The sequence below is a fragment of the Centropristis striata genome, chromosome 1 (genome assembly GCF_030273125.1).
Source record: "Centropristis striata isolate RG_2023a ecotype Rhode Island chromosome 1, C.striata_1.0, whole genome shotgun sequence".
Lineage (NCBI taxonomy): Eukaryota > Metazoa > Chordata > Actinopteri > Perciformes > Serranidae > Centropristis > Centropristis striata.
The window spans coordinates 14,917,193-14,931,940 of record NC_081517.1 but is presented as its reverse complement, the minus strand read 5'-3'; the positions used below and the strand labels follow the sequence as shown (position 1 = coordinate 14,931,940).

The 14,748-nt window shown below is 39.9% G+C and overlaps 2 protein-coding genes across 2 annotated transcripts; one reads left to right on the top strand and one right to left on the bottom strand.

Annotated features, from left to right (window-relative positions):
* Nucleotides 1–6,805: 6,805 nt before the first annotated feature.
* wdr83os (WD repeat domain 83 opposite strand) lies at nt 6,806–14,712 on the bottom strand. Its single transcript, XM_059332579.1, has 4 exons — nt 14,534–14,712; nt 13,504–13,609; nt 12,508–12,605; nt 6,806–7,206 (listed from the first exon to the last, which is right to left on the bottom strand). Exons 1-4 carry the CDS (start codon nt 14,581–14,583, stop codon nt 7,140–7,142), a joined length of 321 nt encoding a protein of 106 aa, XP_059188562.1. The 5' UTR covers nt 14,584–14,712; the 3' UTR covers nt 6,806–7,139.
* Nucleotides 8,001–11,478, top strand: LOC131971227 (E3 ubiquitin-protein ligase TRIM39-like). The gene has a single exon (XM_059332559.1). The coding sequence runs from the start codon at nt 9,360–9,362 to the stop codon at nt 11,040–11,042; it is 1,683 nt and encodes a 560-aa protein (XP_059188542.1). The 5' UTR covers nt 8,001–9,359; the 3' UTR covers nt 11,043–11,478.
* Nucleotides 14,713–14,748: the final 36 nt, after the last annotated feature.

The window sequence follows — 14,748 nt, the reverse complement described above, 5'->3', positions numbered from 1 at the left end:
TTGCACTTTTCATAAGACTTTCAAAAGTAGAATAAGCTTCATTTTCCTTGATCCACTGAACAAGGAACCAATAAGGAGTGCAAAGGTCTCGGTCTCAGCAGACTTCAGTAAATAACCCACTCTCCCTCCTCTGTAGGTCTTTAATCAACAATGACTGACCAATGGCAAACAGTTATTATTACACTGAGATGGAGATGCTCCAGGGTCCATGAGGATCACTGTTCTGGCTCTCAGTTTGCTTTGAGTCTTGTCTGTCAGTCAACGTCAGCAGATGATGTAAAATCTCAAACACAAATTGTTTGGAGGTCCAATGGGGACGTGTAATTACAGGGGGAAAAGTTCAGAGCTAAACCTTTTAAGGACTTGGGAATTACCCTAATTAATTTTAATCAAGCCCATTTGAAAGGATCCTAATTAGGTTTACTCCTACGCTGCAAATTTGGATGAAACTGGCCAAAAAAATCGAATCTCATCCTACAAATTGTTCAGAGGCATTAAAACTTCTGGTCAGATCACACCAGGTGTGCTGTGTATCATTATAATTCTGAAAGGATGCTTAATCTTTTGTCACTGTGTTGAGATACTAATATTGAAATGTGGAAAAATATCTACTCAAACAGCAAAGCTAATCAAGGAGCCATAATGCCGACCATTAGCAGCTTTCGCACTTTTACCATTCAATAATGCTGAGGAATTAAAATGAAAACTGAAGAATAAAATTATGATTCTGCAGCGTCATGTTATACATTTTGCTGTATATATTTGAATCCAACTGTGAGATCTTGCTTATTGTCCCATGTCATGTTGGATGACTGATGCATAGGCCTATTTTTACAGACATTTAGAAGAAGAAGAAACAAAAAACAATCATCAATCATAATCAGCATTTTAAAACATTCCAGTGCAGTGTCAATGCCCAGTTGGCTGATCTGCGCATCATCAATCTGTTCACCAAATAACCAAATATATATTATATTTTACATTGAAAATAGTGTTGATTGTTCTGAATTTCTTAGAATAACCAAAAAGCAATATGAAATCAAACTTGTTAAATATCATTGTGACCAAATTAGAAGTTTTAATTGTGCAACTGTGGACAAATATTCAATTTTTATCAATCATATGGTTAAATATTGACTTAATAATACATTTTAAGCGTGTTAGGTGCAAAACCATAATACGTGCAAGCTTACTGGCCTTTTTGCTTCTTATGTCCCCTAAAATGCAACTTATTTTGTTGCACGAAATGAACATTTCCCTGTGACTGGTGGGGTAAAAAGAAGAAACACTTGACTGTTATTTCCAGGCTCCAGATGCAGCTGCTGTCTCCTTACCTGTCTGTCAGGTGCTCTGCTGTCCAGCGGGTACCAAGCCTGCTGTCTCCGGGGATGCCAGACCCGCCCACCGGGTCTCCGGTGTCCCAGACCTGCTCACCTGTCGTGGGGAGACGGCTAGGAGGCAGTCAGCGGTGCTGGGAGGACTGGACGGGCGGAGGAGGAACAGAAACGTATCCACCACCGGAGGGGAGGAAAACTCCATGTTCACATCCAGAACATCCCGACAAAAGTGATGTCCGCCGGTCAGTGAATGTCACTGTGGAGTCAGTGGAGGAGGAAACGCTAACACTGAGATGTCTGCTGCAAAACTGGAGACAGGCAGGGCATTTTCTGATCCGTTGTGTTTGGAGTTCTGTTGTTCCTAAAAGGACGTTTCGGTCTGTGAGCTGACTGCCCCTCATCCACCACACTGACTCTCTCTCTCTCTCTCTCTCTCTCTCTCTCTCTCTCTCTCTCCCTCTCCCCTCCGTCTCAGTCTGAGAGTCTCACATTCACACTTCCAGCTCCTCTCTTTATTCACAAAACTCAGAGGTTGGTGTAGTTCATTTTGATTTACTTAAAATGAGCCTTTATGCAGACCTAATATATGCCTTCAGTATTTCTACTGGTGTTTCTTCTGTTCATTCTGCAGGAAAAATATCCTTTCCCATACAAAATGTGATTTATTTTGTGTCTTTCTTTCATTATCTGAATTGAGGATCTACAGATTACAAACTGCCTGAGATATGACTTTCGGTGATTTTGGCCTATAGCTATAATGATTGGGTTTACTTGACACGTGCCAAAGACACATTTAGGTGGGAAATAAACATGTATATTGATTTTAATTAATTTACCATTACTTAACAAGGTAAAAGTCTAATTTTAATCAATATTTCAGGAGAGACGTTGCCAACAGGAAGTCATAAAATCATCAGGTAGAACAATAAAAACAAATACAAACAACATAATCAGGCTGAGACAACAGTCATGCCCCATAAAATATTTACTGAATATACAAATAGGTATGTGTTTCCAAAATGATGTAAAATAAAGTAAACACAATACATTTAAATGTAAATGCTGGATGTAGAAACCACCAAAGCGTGGCATAAATCGATAAATCCACTTACTCTGTTATAAATGTTGATTAATCCACTAATTTGGGGCTGGGTCGCAGGGGATGCAGGTTAAGGAAGGTGCTCCTGAAGCTCCTCTCACCAGCAATATTTATCATAATAATATTTATTATAACTGCTCCTGGGGGTCCCCAAGGTATTTCCAGGCTAGATGAGATATGTAATCCCTCCACTGTGTTCTGGGCCTATCCCAGGATCTCTTACTAGTTTGACTTACCCCAAGCACCTGCAACAGGAGGCAAAGAAGCTCCAAGCTCCCTCTGGATGTGTGTGCTCCTTACTCTACTGTATCTCTAAGGCTGAGAATACCCACCCTAAACCCCACAGACATGTTTGGATAATAAACATTAATTCTCTCGTTCGTGATCCTTAACCGTTTATCCAAACTCGGGTCGTGGGGGGCTGGAAACCAGCAAATCCCAGCTAATTTTGGGCGAGAGGTGGGGTACACCCTGTACAGATCTACAGACTATCACAGGGCGGACACAAAGGGACAGACAACCATTCCCACCCTCAATTTAGAGTCACCAATTCAACCTAAGCTGCATGTCTTTGAACTGTGGGAGGAAGCTGGAGAACCTGGAGAGAACCCACGCTGACACAGGGAAAACATGCAGACTCCAATATTAAAAATAAACCTGACTTAGCAGACGATAGACAGAGATCATCAGCCTTCAATCATTTTGGCAAGTATGAATTCGCTATTTCTAGTCAATTCAGCATTTTCCCACTCAAAGATTTGTGTCTTTAAGAGAGAAAGGAGATTAGGAGGGCAAAAGAAAAATATTAGGATCATTTTTAGGCAATAGGCTGAAGCTGCAGGACCAATGTCACGGGGATCTGACTTCTTACTGTCAGAATACTGCCCACACTGCTGTGCACACTAGCATTTGTATGTGTGCATGTGTTAGCATTTCTGTGTGGCTTTTTGTGTGCGCATTTGTGTGTGTGTGCGACAGCCTGACGACAGAGGATGCCCGACTCAGCATCTTAGCACCAACAGTGCCGGTGTTCACATCCAATAATAACACCTTGCTCGTGGAAATTAAAGCCTGTAGCCATACATACACTTTCTCTGGCACACACATTTAAGGGATTGAAATATTGCAGAGAGGTACAATACGGTTTAACCCCATTCGAGGACACAGAAAGTAACCTTGTTGTTATACTGCAGAGACTCACAGGGTTTCAGCTAACATGCACATGCAAACGTCCACACAAGCGAAAGTTCACACGCTCACAACTGACACAGGCTGCAGTGTTGAGGATACAATACTAACCTAGCACAGTGCACACTTTATATCTTAGCCTGAAGGTTAAACTATAATGTTAGGTCTGAAACGTTACTATTATATCTTTAACTCTTGTGTTGTCTTAAACTTCTGTATACACCACTTGACCTTCACTGAACCCCTTACATTAAGCAGCTCGATTGGGGGGGTCATTTTTGACCACTAAGACAACACAAGTGTTAAATCTGAAATTATCTGGCTGTTGATGCCGAGTTGCATTCATAACCCCTATTTATGTGTTTTAATATAAGTGTCAATGTTTGGTTGTTTCCCATTTCCTTTCATGAGGAAATTATCTGTAAAGAGTTCCCCTAATAACTGAGGGTATTATTTATTGGTTATGATGCTTTTACAAACTATTTACCTTTTAGATACTGACCCTTATTAAGTCAGAAAAGTCCTTTGCTTTGAGCTACATGCAGGATTCTTATAAAAGCATTTTAATCATTTATCTTAAATGCAAAATGTAACAATAAATATTTCTTCGTTTCTAAGTAGCTGTCATTAAACTGAAGCAAAGATTAAAAGAGTGCAATGCATCAATGTTTAAAGCTAATAAGATAGGTTGAGCCAGATATATGCAAGTGGTGCAACATCCTGCACAAGTTGCCCTTGAGCAAGGCACTTAAACATGCAAAGTCTTTTATAGCCAGTCTGTAAGAAAATAACCAAGCCTTGTCTATAAAAAACTAATGCATTACCCAGTAGCAAATGCAGTTATTTTGAGCTACAATATTTTAGTACTATTTATGTCTGCTTTACATGCTCTTTGCCATTTTACTTTAAGTATACCTGGTATTCCTTGTCCTGAAAATTATTTGCTTTCTGACGAACAAACACATACTGACTAAAATTACATGGATGTGACAATCACAGTATGTTTTATAGGTGACATGAGAGATTTACTCCCAGAAGAGATGTCCGTGTCTTCCTGCTGGAGTCAGGGGACTCACAAAGAACACATAATGCACTTGCTCTCAGATATAAACATTGCATAACAAAATAAGAGCATTTTGTCAATGAAGTTTCAATTGTGGTTTTCACTTTTAAGGGAAGGCAGGTAACTGGCTTCTTCTAGTGTCTAAGACTAAGACTAAGACTAGATAAGACTAGATAAGACTAGATAAGACTAGATAAGATAAGATAAGATAAGATAAGATAAGATAAGATAAGATAAGATAAGATAAGATAAGATAAGATAAGATAAGATAAGATAAGATATACATAAAGTACTTTTATGGCTGATATTTGGCATTTATTATTATAATATATATTTTTGTGTTTGTTTTCCTGAGAGTACTTTGCATTTTTCAGATATTACACATTAGAGAAAATATATTTTAGCATGTGAAATAGGTTAAATATGTTGTTGCATGTAGTAGTATGAACATCAATGAATAAAAATATTTATTTATTAAGAGTTATCTCACATCTGAGGGGCATATAGGGTCATTTGACCAACAGTTTTTAGGAGTCACAGGAAACATCCAACCACTTTAAACCACCTGTCGTCCATTCCACACAACCAAGAAAGATAATTATTTGTTGATAATGCCATGCCTGCTGCTTTCTCACCAACCGTTAAACATTTACTGGGGGAATCATTATTTTAGTAGTTAATGTCTTCCATCAACTAACTAATAAGTGGAGGCCACAGAGACTGGACTCTTTGTGATTTCCTTCTGATTCATTAGGGACTCACTCATCTGTGATGCTGCTGTGCCCTCTAGTGTTACACAGTGAGAAGGAGGCCTGTTTCACAGTGGTCTCCCTACACTCAGATTCAGCAGAGCAGAATATGGAGATTAGATTTAATTAAAATCGCCTCAAGCCCGTCACCCGCTGAACTTAAGATCTACATCCAGCAAACTGTGACAGTTTTTAATATCCAAATTACGCAGCCCACCGATCAATGTGGACGATAATGCTGACTCGGACGAATTCAATATCCTCTCCTCTGATAGCAATCAAACAACAAATGCAGCATTAATACTAGGGCGCACAGGATTTAAAAACCACAACAATAGGATAGAGTTGGAGTTGTTTAAGTGCTTCCCCCCCCAAAAAAAGAGGGAGTTAGTAGTGTGAGTCAGGACAAAGTCAGGAGAAAATCCACTGGGGTTTGCTGAAATGGTGGCTGCAAGCCAAGAAGCCAGAGTATCCACTCTGCGTGGCTGCAGCAGGGCCAGGTCTGGGGAGACGTGAGTTATATGCCACTAAATCAGTCTCACATCCAGCTGACTCCCCAGCTTCTTGTCCGTCATCAGCGTACACACACACAGTCACACACACAAGCAGTTAAAGCTCTGTGCATATGTTGTAGAGAGAGCAATGAGAGGCTGGAGGGGAAGAGACCTAACTGTACACTAACGCTGAAAATTACAAAATGAATCGAAAATATAGTAAGACATTGACAAGGGGGAAATAATATTTTTAACCTGTACAAATCTTAATCTTTACCTCTAGATACTCAACCAGCCTGAGGAAGGATCATTTTTATTGCTTCTTTAATCAGAACAAAACAGTTTTCAGCTGTGCTGACATAATGCTCAGGTGTTTTAATGATCAATGAGCCTTTCAAACACGGTAAACGTGGATTAACACAATGTGCCACTGGAACACATGACAATATATAATCGATATTCCATAAGAAAATCAGCCATTTCCAGCTTAAATAGTAATTTACCACATAAACAATGTCAAAACTGTATGTCTGTTATTCTAATTCGAAAAACAATTGTGCTTTTCTTTAAAAAAAATAAGGACATTTCTAAGAGACCCCAAACTTTTGAGTGGTAGTGTATGTGTGCATGTATGTGTGTGTGTTTGAACCAGAAGATGAGGGGAAACCTCTTACCAGATCAATGTCTGCAGCTGAAAAGTAACATTAACATTAAGTACGAATTTGAGTATTTTCTTAATAAATAAAGTATTGATTTGAACTGAATGGGCAACTTTACTTGCCAATTAATTTGCAGACTTGCTTTTAAGACGCTTTCTGTTATTTATCGTGAAATAGGATTAACATGTTTTTCTAAAGAAAAATCAAATTAAGCCATTCCTTTTTAAAATCATACTTTATTAATGACATTCTGCAACAGATCAGCCAAACAGTAAAGTTTTTCATCAACAAACAAAGTTAGAAAAGGTTAAAAAGAGAAAAAAACATGAGAAGGCAGTCAAAGACAACTTGATGTCTCCGTCTTTACGTAGTGTCTCTTTATTGTCCCCCCCCTCTTGGGTTCCTCTTTATCCTTCTCCTTCTATTATATTATCTTCTTTTCTGTGTCTGTTTTTTCTCAACGATGGCCAGGGGGTGCAATCAGCTGTCTCATCACCACCACTCCAGCGTCCGCCATTCACTTCCATGCTCTTCTGCAATTGGTCCTTAGTTACCATGGCGGCGACATTGGCTGTGGGTTCTGGAGGTAGGACATCACCACTGCTGAGATGGACAGCCTGCAGACAGCAAGAGAGAAAGCATCACTCGACTAGTCGGGTTGTAGTTTCAAAGTCAAACTGAAAAAGTATTTATTGAACATCTTGCTACCTTAATGTAATTAATTTCATATTCAGAACTATATGGGGTAATTCATAAATATTGGAGAAAGTATGTTGTAATAAGATATTATTTGAAAGAGAAAAATACTATGAATAAGGAATTATTCAGGGACAAAATTCCAGAGAGGAAAGACAGCATGTCAACAGTACATGGCACACAGAAGTGGTGTACATCTGGTCAAAACTAGTCTATAATAATATGACGAAATAATCAATGAAGTAAACTTATTAAGGTGAATAAGGGTTAAGAACATTAATGTTTGGCTTTCTGGAGTCCATTCCCATGCTCAGTTATGTCCCATAAGTTGCTGCAGCAGTTCTCTTTTAATACCATTTGTTCAACACATTTGGTGCAGAATTTTGCAATTTTTTAAACATTGAGAATGGATAAAAATGTCAAAGCCCCTCCATAATATTTCATCAAGACACCATAGAAAATCCATGCTGTGATTTGGTTCAAATAAACAATTTAAGCAATTTGGAGATTTCTGTATTTTCAGCAATTGGATGGTGAGCACTTCTGTTCTTCAAACTGCTGAGAAAGATGCACTTTCGCCGAATGCTCTTGGTCTCTAGTTTGTGCTTGTAAAGTTTCATGAGGCTGTGATTATCCTCAAGGTCACAGCAGCTCATGTTATACACTCGGGTCCAGACTCAAGAAATGTCCTCATTGCAATGAACTGGCTACTACTGATGACATCATCCCGCATGAAGAAAACTGGGCTCATTGAATCTACAAGAATCTCAGTTTTTCAGTGATACCCAATGTATGCAATTCACAGACTGTTAAGGTATGCCAGCATGCAGAAATATTCACATAGAGGCCGAAATAGCATATTTTAATACAGAAAAACAAATGTGTTTTTTGCTTTAAACTGCATTTTAATCGTCATAAAGCAGGCATGGCTGTAAAGAAGAGACTTTGAGGAACCAATGGAGCCCATTTTCATTCAGATATCTTGAGGTCAGGGTACAGCTTCCATAAAGGGAAACACTGATACACCTTGATGAGGTTTTTACTCTTGTCCAGTAAGCTGTTTGGGCCTGCAGTCGTAAAGAGTATTCCCCTTATCACAGGGTACCTACATGACTCAGTGCTTCCCTCTAAAAATGTATCTCAAATACGTTAGCTACAGTTCCACCTTTGCCTCATGTTAACCTGCTTTAAACTCACTAAAGTTATGTGTAAACAAAAAAAAGAAAAAAAACACTGCAGTAAGAGGCGGAGCAAAACTGGAAAGACGAAAGCTTCACTGTCATATCAAGCTAGACAGTGGAGACGAATACATAGAAACAAAGAAACAAACTGTCTTAATCAGGTGTTTTCCCCCAACAACACAGCTCTCTGCTAAACACTGGTGAGTACAACTGCTAATGTTGACCGAGTTTTAAAATCTAACTCCTTTTGTTTAAATAATATCAGCTGTACTTTTCCTGCAGCTGTTGTCCATATTTTTTTCCATTTATCGAAAGAATAAAACATTCAAAGAACAAAAGACATTTTTTGAATATATTGGACATTCGAGACACTGTTTTTAGTGAGTAAACTAAGCTTCTGAGTGGGGCCTTTTCTCTGTGAGCAGTTGGCTGACACCTGAGAACCAGTTTGCTGACTGACTCAGCGAGTTTTGGTTCTGCATATACTACAAACAGTGATAAAACATGTTTGTGTCCCGAGTGTTGCTGATGTATCATTAAGTTCAGACTTTTGCCCCTGTACAGCATTCAACAGGAACTTTGCTTTTAAGTTTGTATTCTTAACACGGCTAGTTAGCTTAGCTTGCTTAAGTTAGCACTAATTCCCACTAGCATCACATTTCATTCATGTTATTTCAACACCTGTGTTATCTGTCATCCTTTAACGGTCCAGTTGTACCAGCAGCAACTAACCAGACTATTATACGACAACATGTAGTCCTGTAACAGTTTTCATTTGTATGAAGATACAACCATTACACCACGTGCATTAAAATATAATCGGTGCAGCGGTGACTCAGGTGATAGAAGGGCTGTCCAGTAATCAGAAGGTCTTTTGTTCCCACTTTGTAGATATGGCTACTGTGTCCTGCCTGCTGTCTGAAGATCAGTTTCTGTGCTCCATCTGCCTGGATGTGTTCACTGATCCCGTCAGCACTCCATGTGGACACAACTTCTGCAAAAGCTGCATCAATGTACACTGGAATGCTAGAAACCAGTACCTGTGTCCGATGTGCAAGAAGCTTTTTACCACAAGACCTGAGCTGCATGTCAACACTTTGTTCTCAGAGATGGTTGTTCAGTTCAGACAGTCAGCTCAACAGGAAGCCAGCAGCAGCAGCAGCAGCAGCAGCAGCAGCAGCAGCAGCCCAGGGCAACAAGTGTCCGAACCAGGAGACGTTTCCTGTGACGTCTGCACTGGAACCAAACTGAAGGCCTTGAAGTCCTGCCTGTTGTGCCTGGCCTCCTACTGTGAGACTCACCTGGAGCCTCATCTGACAATGCCAGGCCTAAAAAGACATCAGCTGATCGACCCTTTGGAGAACCTGGAAGGCAGGATTTGTACAAAGCACGATAAACCCCTAGAGCTGTTCTGTAAGACCGACCAGACGTGTGTTTGCATGCTCTGCACCATTTCCGAACACAAGATGCACGAGGTTATTCCTCTGAAAGAGGGATACGAAGCAAAGAAGGCCGAGCTGGGAGAGACCGAGGTTGAAATTCAGGAGATGATCCAGAAAAGACGACTGAAGATTCAAGAGATCAAACACTCCGTGGATCTCAGTGAGAAAGATGCAGACAGGAATATATCAGAAGGAGTTCAGGTCTTCAATGCTATAAAGAAGTCTGCTGAGAGTGGCCTGAATGAGCTGATCAAAACTATAGAAGGGAAGCAGAAAACAACACAGAAACAGGCTGAAGGCTTCATCAAAGAGCTGGAGGAGGAAATCTCTGAGCTGAAGATGAGAAGCACAGAGGTAGAGCAGATCTCACGCTATGAAGACCATCTTCATCTCCTCCAGAGTGTCCAGTCCCTAGACACCCAACACCCAACACCAACCAAGGACTGGACAGAGGTCAGCGTCCGTCCATCATATGAGGGGACTGTGAGAAGAGCTGTGGCTCAGCTGGAGGAGACGCTCAGGGTAGATGTGAAGAAGTTGCTTGCCGAGTTTGAGCTGAAGAGGGTGCAGCAGTATGCAGTGGATGTGACTCTTGATCCTGATACAGCGCATCCTGAACTGATCTTGTCCGATGATGGGAAACAAGTGAGTCATGGTGATGTAAGGAGCGATCTTCCAGACAACCCTGAGAGATTTTCTCTCAAACTCCGTGTTTTAGGGAAACAGAGTTTCTCTTCAGGCAGATTTTATTTTGAGGTTCAGGTGCAAGGAAAGACTGCGTGGAACTTAGGAGTGGCCAGAGAGTCGACAGACAGGAAAGGACTGATCACACTGAGCCCCCAGAATGGTTACTGGGCTATATGGCTGAGAAATGGAAACGAGTACAAAGCTCTTGATGACTCCCGTGTCCTTCTCGCACTGAAGTCTCCTCCTCAGAAGGTGGGGGTGTTTGTGGATTATGAGGAGGGTCTGGTCTCCTTTTATGACGTAGATGCTGCAGCTCTCATCTACTCCTTTACTGGCTGCTCTTTCACTGAGAAACTCTTCCCATACTTCAGTCCCTGTAATAATTGTGGTAGTAAAAGAAATGATGGTGCCAAAAACTCTGCACCTCTGATCATCTCTCCTGTCTGAGTAAATTAATCACTTATCTGATTTCATGTACTCATTTATATCCATTCAGAGTAACAACTTGCATTTTTAGTGTGAATATAGTATAGTGAACATTTTTTGGACTGTGGGGATTGATTTATGCTTCTTTGGTAGTTTGTATAAATCTCTTTACAAGGAAAAAAACAATGACCTGATACATTCCTTTTTTCAACTTTGCATGATGAGACACATAATTTGGAGAAAATCCATTTAAACCTTTGAATCCCAAGCCTTTAATTGCTCCATTTACATTCTACCCACTTGAGCCTTGTATTTCAGTATATAAAATATACTGTACTGTGCAAAAGTGTTAGGCAGGTGTGAAAAGATGCAGAGAAGAATTTATGCTGGTTTGAAGGTAAAGGGTTATAATATTGATTTGATTCAGATTTTTCTTCTGTTCACTCACTTTACATTTTGATAATTGATGAAAACAAACTAAACAATTCTATTTTTGAGGCATTCTTATTTTACTATATTTTTTTTTACACCTGCCTACAACTTTGGCACAGTACCGATATAAAATATACAAGTCTTTGAGGGAAAAAAAAGTGAATAAAGTCTTTATCAAGGTGTAGAAGAAAGGTTTTGCTACCTAGGAATTATATTTTTTGTTTGCATTTGTCACTTTCTATCAGCACCTTTGCTTGTGTGACCTTTTTTAAATTATTTTTAAATGATAAACACCCACTGTATTTTAAATTATTTACTACTATACAGTTAAATCATCCAAACCTGAATAAAGAGGTTCACCTGATAACCCCAATGACACACCTGGCCTCCACAGTTCTTTCATCCTGTATCGGCACTCACCTTTGTTTAATAACACAGGGATACTTACATCATATCTTGGCAATTGACAAATGTCCTGAAACTGGCCTTGAACCAACTTCTATGCACACGAGGCTGGTGCATTAAGTTCATCGTCTGACATTACTTGCTGAGCCAAACATTTCGTGTTACTAAACTATGAGTGCATCAAGCTTGTCTTTAATACAACCTCATCTAGACGATGGACCACAAGGTTTTTCCCTTATTGCAAATCTGTCTGCGAGGACTGGACAGGTGCCCTACTGTAGTACTCTTTTATAAGCAAATGGAAATGTACCACCGCTGGAGGTCACACAGTTAAAAGCTTTTGGACATTAGAGTTGGCTCATCTCAAGTCTCAGCGGCAGACAGGAGAGAGTCTAACCTGCAGATTTAATGCTGCATAATTCAAGAATTTAACGTGAACACATATTAGCCCCTTTCTCTGCAACAGAGAAGAGAGCCACATCCCTAATAGCGGAGATAGTAATGGGTCTTACAGTTTGTTTAAATTCAAGTGGGCACACTTCTCTGTCAAATACAGGGGAGTCTTTGGCTGGACAGTCAAACAACTGTGCACAAGGAGGACATATATAGTATTTCCTCTATGCATAAACACGTGGAGCTGTACACTCACATGAAGCTGCTCATCATCTGTTTGGTGTCCTCTGAACTTCTTGAATTTGCAAAGCTTATGAAAGAGCAGTAGACCGCGATCCAGGCACACCACTTCAGCTGAAACACACAGGTTACAAAGGTTAGCTGCACAAGGTTGTGAAGGACTAAAATATATAGTATATCTTTATAATGGCAGTATGGGACCCATTAATATAATTGGACATCAGATGCTCTGCTTGGAGACAGAGTGACTGTATAAGCAAAGAGGAACAAGGGTCTGTGGTTGAAGTTTACTTTGAAGATGAATGAACACAGGAGACATCTGGATATCATAATAGTTGAGAAATGGTACTGAATGAATAAGCACACGATGACCTTCAATTTAAAGTTGTGTCAACTGGATACATGCATGTATCCTGGCCAGTATTCAAAAATGCATAATGTGGTAAATCACCTCTGCACAATTATCAAAAATTAAAAGAAAGGGTGGCTCTGAACTCCTCCGTTGCCAGATATTGTTCAAATATTTTGTTACCATTATTTTGTTAATCTAACTCCTCCTGTACTTTGAGTGCATTGTCAGTGTTTTACATAAGATTTACTTCTGGGCTTTATTCAGAAGTAAATCGTTTTTTTTGCCATTTGTTTTTGGAAAACAAAGTTAACATTATACAAGTCAAAATTGATCTCTTTTACTAGACAGAAAATTAATTAAACAAATGATCCACTGTCGGGCTCAGAGGCCCCATGAGTCTGCTGCTGCGGTCACCCCTTCTTTGTTTTGCGTGTCCTTAGTGCTGAAAGGCAAAAGCTGTCCTTCATCCTTTCATCTAAAAGGTGAGTTTACCTTTAATCTTCTAAATGGAACGATTGGGATGGACCAAGGTCTACTTTTCAGGGGCAACACCCCTTTAGTGTGGATACAAAGACGTACACACATAGAAATACACAGAGGACAAGAGAAGAGATGTGTAGTGTGTGTGTGTGTGTGTGTGTGTGTGTGTGTGTAGGTCACCTTGAGCATCAGTCCACACATGCTGAAGATCATGCCGAGCAGGTTCATGTAGTCGGGTGTGGGGTCCTCCAGTGTAGGATTGGTCTCTGTGCTGGGGGGTTTGTACCTACAACACAATAAACGCATATGAATAAAAACACTGTAAAAAGCATTTCATTTGTTATTTCCACCAGTCCCATGTTACTTTTATTACAATATCCATTTACATCTGTATACAACTGTTACACAACATCATTTGAAAACTATGGGGATTACTCTCCTGCTTTAAAAGTCTAACCCAGCTGTAGGGATTTTAATGCCATTAAGCCAGAAAAAAAGAGAATTAGTGAGGTCTAGCACTAACATTAAGTCTGGCTTGCAGTCGGCATGTCTACTCCCCCTCAAAAGCAGTTGAATGAAGCTGAGGTCAGGATTCTATGCAGGCTAGTCAAGCTCCTCCACAGCAAACAGGGCAGACCATTCTGTTATTATAAACCTGCCTTTGTGCAAAGGGGCAATGCCACATGAAACAGGAAAGGGCTGTCCTCAAATTATGATCAGAATGTTGGAAACTAAAAATAATAATGTCTGAGATTACTCTCCACTGAAACTAAAAAGACAAGCCCAAACTATGAGCCCGAGATCACAGTTACACTAAAATAGGTGGACAGACACACATCAGTGATACCCGACACAGATGCCAGAAAGAAAGTATGTGGTTCATTTTGTGCAACTTAATGAAAAGAAGCCCACCTTGTGAAAAAAGGGCAAGGACGAATAGAAACATGGAAAAGCAAGCCAAATGCTAAAATCTGAGCTTTTATGTGACAAAATATTAAATCACTGACAGCCGAGCAAACATAAAGTTACTTATGAACGAACATTATTTATTGGATGTTCAGTGGTGTATAAATCCGACAGCTAAAACAACTAATCGCTAATCCCTTTAAGCTAGTTATGCTCATGAATTGTGTCAAAGGCTAAGCTAGTTAGCTAACATGCTGGCTAATTCCGTCAATAAATACCAGTTTTTATTGTATAAAAAACTCACCTTAAAATCTTATTCGTTCTCCTCGGATCCGACATATTGTTGGCAGACATAATGTGCTACAATAACGTCCCGGGGAGGTTTAAAGTTAAGAAATATAAACTCCGGTGGGGGAAAGCCAGCTGATCGGCCTCTTGATGAATGGAGTAGAAGGGGGTAGTCATATCCGGTGAGTTTCGAAATAAAAGCGTAAAGGTAATCCGTTAGCACAGTATAAA

Bases quoted from the DNA above. Each gene is read 5' to 3' on its own strand.
- wdr83os (XM_059332579.1), bottom strand. From the start codon at position 14,583: ATGTCTGCCAACAATATGTCGGATCCGAGGAGAACGAATAAGATTTTA. The intron at 12,606-13,503 runs GTGACCTACACA...TGTGTGTTTCAG, and splicing joins TGTGTGGACTGATGCTCAAG to CTGAAGTGGTGTGCCTGGAT. The intron at 7,207-12,507 runs GTGAGTGTACAG...TGCTGTCTGCAG, and splicing joins CAGATGATGAGCAGCTTCAT to GCTGTCCATCTCAGCAGTGG.
- LOC131971227 (XM_059332559.1), top strand. From the start codon at position 9,360: ATGGCTACTGTGTCCTGCCTGCTGTCTGAAGATCAGTTTCTGTGCTCC.